Below are 10550 nucleotides of genomic sequence, written 5' to 3' on the forward strand. Positions count from 1 at the left end.
TGAGGGTGATAACTGCGACTGTTTTGCGACTGTAATTGCAGTTGCAAAACAATCATACAGGAGTTGCTATTAGGAAGGGATGCCCTTGGAACGCCCCTTCCTAATAGTGAGTTGCTAATCCTATTTTGCGAGTTGCAAATTGATTTGCGACTCGCAAAATAGGATTAGTACATGGGCCACAAGTTTTTTGTGGTCGCAAATGGGTCTGAAACTCATTTGCACCCACAAAAAAAGTTAGTACATCTGGCCCCAAGAGAGTTACTAGCACACAAGTCAAAGCTGTTTGCTTTGTTAAAGCTTATTTACCTGTTGGAGTGTGAGGGCTGATTGAGGCATTTGAAAGAATTTCGTTTGATAGTAAACATATCTTCTTATCTAGGTTGCAAATACAAATCCCTTGAAAGTAAGGGCTTATCTACACATACATCTGTTTGTGTATTGTAAGATTCCAGCAAGAATCATCCTACCCAGTGCAAAATCTTTGTGAAGAGACAACAAGTTCTGTGAATATCTCATCCTTCCTTTTTGCATCTCAAAGTTGCAGAGTCTTTATTTGCATGAAGTCTTTGACCTCTACATTTCATTCCCTTTAACATTTTTATTTCTTGTTTTCAGAAAAGGATCCATGCGAGTGTGAGTCTATTGTGGAATTTCAGACCAAGGTGGAGGATCTCATACAGTCACTGACAAGGAAGCATATCCTTTACAAATCTCTTGTTTCATGAGAAAGTGGTGAAGGTGTCTTACAGCTACATGGCAGCAGTTTACGGGTTTTTGGTTCAAAACATGTGGGCTCAAATGTGTTTTAGAACTATTGTACAAGTAGTGGTGTGACTGGCTTCTAAGTGAGCATGTGTTTTCATTGTAAATGTATATTTTGAAGTGAAGTATTTCCTCATGCCGTGTTACGTTGACACTATGGGCTCTCTGGCTTGTATTGGTAGAGTCTTCGCACGTATGTTCCTGTTTTGCGTTCCCCATGTGTCTCTTTGTGTCTGCATCTACTTGTTTCTATGCCCTTCTGTCTGTTTTTGGTGTCTGGGTCTTTATTTATGTCTACATACCCCTTTTGTAATGTCCATGCCTACATTTGTTAGTGTAAATGTCTGCTTGCCTAGCTCTGGCCTTATGTTTGTCCATGTGCTTATGCTTTGTATTCATGGACTTGTGTCCATGCCTTTCACTGTCTGTGTCTCTTTTTTCTCTCTCCCAGCTCTACCATTTGATATTTATGCATGTGTTTGTCTCTCTCTCCCTGTAACAGTTTTCTGTTTCCCTTCTACTGCAGACTATTCCTTGCTCTTCTCGTATCTCTTGTCTATGTCACTACCTCTGGCGTCCCAGGACTACATACATGATTGCTACACAGCTTTATTGTGAAGAGACTGGGCTCTGTTGAGCATAGTCACAGTATTTTGTTCAAACCATAGTATTGGGCTCGATGGACATGCAGCCTGATTCATCAAGCCGAAATCGGCTCGCAAAGGGCCAGATTCTAAGAATCTGGCCCTTTGCGAGCTCTATTTTTGCATTTGGGATTCATCATCCCAAATGCAAAAATCGGTAATAGCGATGTCGCAATTTTGCGAAGAATTACATTTAAGGAATCTCTATTTGAGATTCCTTAAATGCAATTCATCATCCATTAAAAAATTGCGAATTCGCAATTTCGGCCCGCTATTTACCGCGAGGTCAAACCTCGTGGTAAATAGCGAAAACTTAGAAAAATGCTTTTAAAAGCATTTTTCTAAGTTGCATGTTGCACACACACATGTCCTTTGGACATGTGTGTCCGCAACACCTGTTTCAATTTTCATTTAAGGGGTGCTACAGGGTGTCCTTTGGACACCCCTGGCACCCGTTAAATCGCTATCTTATTTGCGATTAGCTAATTGCTAATCGCAAATAAGGAATACTCCCCATTCATTTCTATGGGCCTTTTGGCCCATAGGAATGAATGGGGAGTTATTCCTTATTTGCAATTAGCAATTTGCTAATCGCAAATAAGGATTGTGTAGGAATCGCAAATCTTTTTGCGATTCCTACATGAATCCCGTTTTGCGAGTCTGTAATAGCGATTCCTTATGAATCGCTATAATAGACTCGCAAAACGGGTCTATGATGAATCAGGCTGAAGATGTTTAAAGTCAATGAAGCTGGGCGAGTTACTTGGCCTTCAGTAGCTCATAACGATTTTCACTGGTCAGAAGTAACTTTCATTACTGAAAATGTTGGAGACCCCTGTACTACACACTCACCCTCAATAGAATCTAGATTGCCTGAGACAGTACTACATGGCACCTTTATTGGAGATGGTTGGCCTATCTTTTCAGGTAGTCAGTTTTCCCTGAAACTAACAAGTTACATGCCTTCTGTAACGTTCTTTCTGATGGACGGTCAGGTCCTGCAGATTCCTTACACGAACCTCAATTAAAGATACTCAGACAGTATCTGGAAAATGTAACTGCTATAGCATCTCACCAACAACTAGGTGGCACTGTGCATCCTTGTCATCAAAGTTGCAAAGCCTTCCTACCAATGTCACAGATGAAAAATAAAATAATCTCAATTAGCAACTTAATGAACAGCTTAACAGCCACTCCAGAGAAAATCAGTGAGAGGGCTGTAAGTGATCTCTGGGAGATGGATCATCCTGCACAAAGAAAACCACCAAAAGTAAGTAACTTGTTCTTCTGATTGATAGAGGCTCCTGGACACAGATTATGTGCATCATTCCAGAGGGAGGTCACAGACATGAATGAAGGTATGCAAGCAACAACTGGATAATAGCCCTTCCAAATACATGCATATCACTTTTTCCCATGTCGAAACAATAGTGCTTAACAAAGGTTAACAAAGCAATGCACAGTGGGCCAAGTAGCCGATCACAAGTCCTTTGCTTCTGCGTTCACTCAGCTATAAGGATTGACACTGGTTTGCTGCTGCTTGGGCATGGCTGAGGGATGTGGCAGTTCATTCAAAAGAAATGTCCCCATCAAGGTCGAAAATGTTTCATTGTGAGAGAAATCAACCTAGAAATAGTCTGAACATATTCCTGGTCAATCTATAACTGTCATAAGCACACATAAATTGCCATCAATCATTTTCTACTGGTTCCATGAAGGTAGAGCTAATTGATTTTCTTTGAGAAAATTGCTTGTCACTCTTTCAGTAGCACTAGTCTTAGTAACTGTTGCTAGTATTCTTAGTAAGCATTTTAATAGCAGAGAAAGACAGAGCCTGAAACTTACCTATCATTCTAGCAATTGCAATAGCTTAGGGAAACAGTTTTCCATGACAAAAGTTTGAAAGAACATAAATGAAGGGGGTCAAAAGCTTCTTGAGTATCTAGTAGTACAGACACTATCACCATTAGGACTAAATCCATTGGAAGTTGTCAAGAATTTTGTGGGACTCCTCCTAAAATAACCGACCCATTTGGAGATGTGTCACAGAACCCGACTAATCTGGTCAGCTGCCAGCATCTGCCACTGGCTTGCTAGATATGATGGGCATATGTTCAGATGCCTTCCAACCACATGGCAATGAACTGGCATTTGGTTATGCTCCCATATGCACTAAAACTTAAATGACAGGCTCCTATTCAGGAGCAAAGTGTGTACCTTGTCTGAAACTAACAAATGCTTTTGAGTGAGGGGGCAACATTGGTTTATTATTTTCTAAAAATTATGTGACATGTTGGGACAGAACTAGTGCATTTTCAAATTTCCAAGCTGCCGTTTGGGTGATAATTCATATGCGGACTTAGGGACACATCACTAGATGTTCTACTCGAGCGCCAGCTTCCTCAATGTGGCCGGAAGGTTTCTCAAGTCGAGCGGTCGTGACCATCTGCGACCTCCTGCATTGAGAAATCTTGCCGGGAGGGCGTTGGAACAAGATTTTTGTTGCTCTCGCTTGTCGATGTTGGCGAGTGCGAGCAAGGAAAAATCTCCACTCTGCTGAGTTTTTTCAGAGCTCCTCGCACTACGCAAATTGCGGAATGGGAAAATCTCTGCAAACTCTGCGAGCAGAGCGGAATTGCATGCCCAAGCCTAGTGTGTACCCGCTTTCAGTTAACCAGTATCCTTTTTATTCAGCCACTCCTACCCTATTTAACTCACTTTCACTTTGGTCAGGAGAATCATGTCCAAAGTGAGGGAAATCACAGAATTAAACATTTCTAATTAGTATTGATTAAAGATTCTACAACACTTTCCATATGAGCTTGTGCTCAGTTACTGAATGAGATATAATAATGTCCATCACCGCTTTTGGCCGCCATAAGTGTGGCAGGGTATGCTCAGACGTGAGTCCTTGCTCACTTTGCCACTGGATTCAAGCAAGCCGGGCTGAAGAGGGCTGGAATGCCAGAAACCGGTCCTCGGAAGCTTGTTTCCGGTCCTGGGAAGACATGGCTTGGTAGTTCGGGCTGGACTGTTCCCATGAGGCACAGGGTCAGACTGATTTGCATATAGCCATGTCTAAACTGGGGTGGCAGAGTGGACTAAAGAAAGGTGATCGATTAAACCCAGATCTTTTGACTGGGTGTGAGTGTTTGATTGATTCAGATGCTCCGTCCATCACCACCCCCTTTTGTACTGAGATATAATAATATCCATTACAGTTCACAAAACAACTGAAACAGGCAAGAGGTGACAGGAATTGAGCACTCATTTAACAGCCTTGTAACAGCAAGACACATTTTTTATGTGAGTAGGTGTTATTCACTCTTAAACTTCCTGGAGTATGTCACATCTACATATAGATTACAACTTTGTGAATCTGTACCTGGAATACGGATTGAGTAAACCACTTTTAAAGCACGTGAGGCCACATAAGGGAGATCCAGTCAGTTATGAAACATGATGGCGTCAGAGGAGAGAGGGTTCCTGGAATTAAAATATGAGATTGCAGGTTATACTTTTTGACGTGTTTTGTTTGGCCTAAAATAATGCTCTATTGCGTTTCCAATGTTTTGTGAATGCAAATATGTAATTAAAGGTGCAAAAATTGTTCAACCTCAATCCTTCCATAGGTGTGACAGCTACAATTCCATTAGCTGAATCATGAAGTTTCATGATGGGTTGCATTCATAAATGTAACAGAAACTATTAATGTCTCTTTGTCGGTTTTATACTCATGTGGGTAATGTTTAATTTGAGCCAAATGGTTTCTGGTGCTGGACATCTGCACTTAATTGTCAGCACCGGCACTTGTGATAGTTCACCACATGGTGGCACTCTCTAGTTTAATTATGAAACGACTACAACAACCGTGTTTATTATGTTAATGCCCATTGAAAATGAATAATACCAGCCTCTCACGCCATTATTATAACTTTGTGTGGTCTGAAATAGACTGAGTTGTTACACATGTTGGTACTGTCATTGGCAGCGTAGGCTGCCGGGGACTTCCGAGAAGGGCCCTGGCACTTAATTGTTTTTTTTACTACTAAGCACTGCCTGTGGGGCATAAGGTGAATTCATTTAATCTGATACTTTTTTGAGTTAGTGCTTAATTTACACATTTTGTAGCTCAGAAATAGTGGTCATCGGTTGCTTGAGCTGTATGAAAAATAATGCACTCACTCAGAGAAGTAACAGTCAAAGGGCCAGATGTAGGCTGCCCAATACCGGTCAGTAAATGCCGAAATTACAGAATTTCGGCCATTACCGACCGGTATTGGGCTTTTGAGATGTAGGGGCCTAATTTAAGGATTCGGTAATTTACCGAATAGGTAATTTAAGGAATCGGTAAATTACCGATTCCTTAAAATACTGATTCGGTAAATTACCGAATCCGTAATGTAGGGAGCACTCAAATTAGTGCTTTTCCCATTTCAGGATTCCTTATTTACCACCAACTACGAGTTGGTGGTAAATATCGAAAACCCTACAAAAAGCTATTTTTTAAAAATTATAACAGTGCCATGTGGCAGACATACATGCCCTTAGGGCATGTATGTCTGCCACATGTGCACCCATGCACTATTCAGGGGTGCAACAGGGTGTCAAAGTGATACTCTGCCACCCTTGAATGTGTTCCCCATTTTACCGAATCCGTATTTACCGATTCGGTAATTCCCATTCATTCCTATGGGCCTGGAGGCCCATAGGGATGAATGGGAAATACCGAATCGGTAAATATCGATTCGGTATTTACCAAATCTTACCGATTCGGTAAAAAATACCGAATGAATACCTACATCCCATTTACCGATTATAAAATACAAAAATCGATAAAACTCGGTATTTTAGAATCGGTAAATCTGGATTACCTACATCTGGCCCTAAATGAATTCACTTTACACCCTGCAGGCACATAAAACAGGAGCTCGGCTCTTCGCTGAGCCAGAAACGCCCATCATAATACGGCTCTTGGCGCTACTAATGATAATGAATTTCATTTCAATGAACCGTCACTCTCCTTAACGCATCCTCACTTGAAGCTGTGACGAAAAGAATTGCCGCCTTGGAAAACAAAATTGTTTAAAGACAACGGACGACATCGGCAGCACTTCGTCAACCTTCTCTCTCCAACCCGACCGTGAGAAACGTCATGGAATATCTCAGTGACCCCACGTGAACGTCAGTATCACTCCATCAAGCTTTCTACACCACAGAGACTGTATCTGGCCTGGTTTAGCAGCCTTTCCCTGCGAAGGAAAGATATTGCAGTGCACGCGGGAGACGAGACAGCACTGTGAATCACTGATCGCTAAAATGCGGCATACACTTCACATTGTATAGTGTTCATACATATATGTGTATAAAATTAAACCCCTACAGAGTTTGTTTTTTAATCTAAAAGCTTAATATATATATATATTTTATGTTATTTACTTGATTAATAGTTGGATAAAGCTCTTATTGCATGGAGACCTTACTTCCGTCCCATGAGTCGAGTAAGACGTTGAGCCCCCTAAAAAAGGGCTCTGTTTCAGAGCCGGTTGTAGCACAAGCAGCCAAGCCACTGTCATTTCATTTGTCACAAGAGGCCTGCATTGGAAAATATATTTAATAAATCCCTTCAAATGAGCTTCAATGCCAAAGCATCCCTTTGCACAAAATTGCCCCTGGAAACCGCCATTTTGTAATTCGTCAAAAGAGATTGACCCATTTTCGAGAATGTTCTGTCAGTGAATTTTTAAGGTACACTAATCAGTGCCAAGAAGGGCCAAACTGTTAATGACACCATTTCTAAAATGGCTGCCTTGAATTGTGGTGGCAGAATACTGAGAACCGTGCAGCTCTACCAAGTGACAGCTTTTTTTCTTCTTTTTAAACCTGCTTATGATTGTGGCCTTTCAGAATCACTGAGTGCGACGGAGGTTAAGTGTCTTTGTTTTAATGAGTTTTACTTTCATTGTCTGTTTTTGAATTCACATTTGTGTGTTTAATTAATTTAATATAAAGCATGAATAAGATTACTTCAACCTGAAGTGAAAATTTCATGTATAATACAAAAATACAACTATGCTACAAATAATGGTATACATTACACATATAGAAGGTGAGCTGTAACTGAGATAATATTCCCTTTCTTGAGATTCTATTAGAAAACATTGTCTTCGCGAATAACTAACCTTCCCTAATGCGTTATACCAATATTCACCCTGAGTTCATCCCACCATTTGGCCATTAACTGTCAGTGCATATCACCAATATTATTGACCCATAAGGTATCCGCCATTAATACATGACTTTGAGTGCATTCACTACCAGCGGTCTATCCAGAGCTCTATCAACCAAAGCACTTTTCATAATTTAAGAATCTAAAGACTTTCTTTATTTTCCCTTCCCTACAACTTTTCTGCTGATTTACCCTCTGCTGAAGTGTTTACCTAGCTACAAACAAAAGGAATAGGCACATCCATGTGTGAAACAGGTGGCCATTTTGACTAGTGCAATAATCTGCATTTGCCTGCGATTGCTTGTGCACGCTCTTCTGCACTGTGCGTACCAGCCACATGAGTATACTACAGAATTAATCTCTCATTTCTTATATTTCGATCCACTTACTGCTACAACTATTAAACATTTGTGCCTTTAACCCTTTAATTGCTGCCGTCGGCCAACGGTCATCCCGAGCGCTACCTCCCCAGTGCTGCGCACGACCGTTGGCCAACGGGCCAGCATTCGTTCTCCGAACGTTCAGCACTGGGCGCTGAACGTTCGACGCTGGGAACGGGTTAAATAAACTCTCTGAAATAGGCTCACTCTATTTCAGATCCATTAGAGTAGGAAACATTACAGTAGTGTTCATTCACATAAAATTAGATGCAGACTCACCTTCAAAAGCCGAAACGAAGGATCCTTCAAAGTTCGCCAGGGCTCCATGTTTAGCATGTATGAGAAGGATCCACATGTTTAGCATGTATAAGGAGAGTCCCATTTTTTCCACAGACACATATTTCTGCTGTTCTTCTCCAGTCACGGTCATGGGCGCCCCCTTAGTGAGGATAAGATAGCCTACTTCTTCATCTGAAACAAGGGGGATAATTGTGCCAGTCAATAAGGGTATTCCATCTTCACCTGTCTAATCTGAGTGCATTCAACCAATAGCTATCCTTATAGAATGTATTCAAATAATGGCTGGCATGCATTCCACCTCATATCTATCCATCCTAACTTCTTACCACCAATAACTAACATCCCCTTTGCTTGAGCTTCGATTGGGATACGCCTGGGAGCCCCTGTCTCACGGTGACAATTGCACGTACTCACCTAGTGATAGCATAGTGCCACTAGAGAGAAGTGGCGAACACGCATACCCAAGCTAGTGCATGGCTCTAGAGAGGAGTTTACACGTACTTTCAAGAAACACTCCAGCCATGCTTTCTACTTCACTTGCAACAGACTCAAAAACCCTCCCTGGAACAGGAACTGGTCCAGTCCTGGCACCTGACATTTATCTGCAAAGCAGAACAATTGTCCATGTTTGTCATTTAAAAAACAACAACTTGGCCCCACCCTTAATGTGATTGGGGGAAAAAAACACAACCTGTTCCAAATATTGTGTCTTGCATTCTGGAGTTAGCTAGCCGCTTCGCCTTGGCTTGGTGCTATAGTGTCTGCTCTCCCTATGGGTGAGCTGTGACACCATTGTTTACTGACACTCCAGAGTGATACAGCTGTCCAGTCCCCACCCCTCTCCTTGCTTTTTCTGCAGCCCTAAAAATGTGATCATGTGTGCTTCTATGTTATAAAGCCAGATGTGTATCCTTCGTATGTCATGAAGGCAAGAGGCTGTTGGGTGAGGGGAAAAAACAATGAAATAAAATTTGGCTGAAAAATGTAACATCTAACAGTCTCTGACTTTTTTATCCCTATGTTTGATTGACACTGTCTTACAGTTCCTAAGAAGTACTACTTCTGCGCAAGTTTACTTATCTTCACTGTTTTTGTTGGGACAGCACAAATTCATTGAATACATTTTCATGCAGTACATATTCATATACTAGATATTTAATGCAGTACATATCCATGCAGTACACATTTAATAAAGTACGTATTCATGCCGTCCATATCAATGCAGTACATATTTAACAAAGTACACTTTCATGCACTACATATTTAATGCTGTACATATTCATGCGGTACATATTTAATGCAGTACATAGTCATGTAGTACATATTCGTGCTGTATATATTTAATGCAATGCATATTCATGCAGTATATATCATGCAGTACATATTTAATGCAGTAGATATTCATGCAGTATATATTTAATGCAGTACATATTCATGCAGTACATATTCATGCTCTACATATTTATTTCCATACATATTCATGCTCTACATATTCATTTCAGTACATATTCATGCAGTACATATTTAATGCAGTAGATATTCATGCAGTATATATTTAATGCAGTACATATTCATGCAGTACATATTCATGCTCTACATATTTATTTCAGTACATATTCATGCAGTACATATTTAATGCAGTACATATTCATGCAGTACATATTCATGCTCTACATATTTATTTCAGTACATATTCATGCAGTACATATTTATTGCAGTGCATGTTCATGCAGTACATATTTATTGCAGTGCATATTCATGCAGTACATATTTAGGGCTGGACTGAAGGTAGTTGTGAGTATTCAGACTTTTCTTCTGCTAGAACCATGGATATGGTTATGTTTGGGAGAATGTGAGATACACAAAGAGTACAAAACATATCACATGACTACTTAGCGCTTTGGTTGAGAGCGTACATACCCTTGTGAGGTTGAGATGTCTAGAGAGTAAGTATGGTTTGGGAATAGTGTAGCGTTATCCCTGCTGGTGTGTTAAGAGGGTGGACAGTCTTGCAACCTGCCATCTAAGCTCAGCTGCAATTGGTACATGGTTGAGTTGTCTTTGTGGGGTGTAACTCTGTGAGGGTGACTGTCTTTGGCCCACCGTCAAACTCCAGTAAGCTGTGCAATGATTTAATGGAATTTAAAAACAATGAGTTATTGCAAAGAAATTTAAGGTCGGTGTATGTGAATTGGCACTCACCAGGAGTACAGGCATCTAAAGACGACCAAGACG

General features: G+C 40.8%; 1 protein-coding gene across 1 annotated transcript in view; it reads left to right on the forward strand.

The window, feature by feature from the left end:
- The window catches only part of MATN1 (matrilin 1), a 92269-nt gene extending 82972 nt beyond the window's left edge, over window positions 1-9297 (forward strand). Inside the window, exons 7-8 of the mRNA XM_086957510.1 lie at window positions 616-695; window positions 6445-9297. Coding sequence (XP_086813636.1) covers window positions 616-695; window positions 6445-6495 — 131 coding nt within the window. The 3' untranslated portion in view covers window positions 6496-9297. The remainder of the gene's footprint in view (window positions 1-615; window positions 696-6444) is intronic.
- Window positions 9298-10550: the final 1253 nt, after the last annotated feature.

This window comes from Lissotriton vulgaris, chromosome 2_1 (assembly GCF_964263255.1).
Source record: "Lissotriton vulgaris chromosome 2_1, aLisVul1.2, whole genome shotgun sequence".
In the NCBI taxonomy this organism is placed as follows: domain Eukaryota; kingdom Metazoa; phylum Chordata; class Amphibia; order Caudata; family Salamandridae; genus Lissotriton; species Lissotriton vulgaris.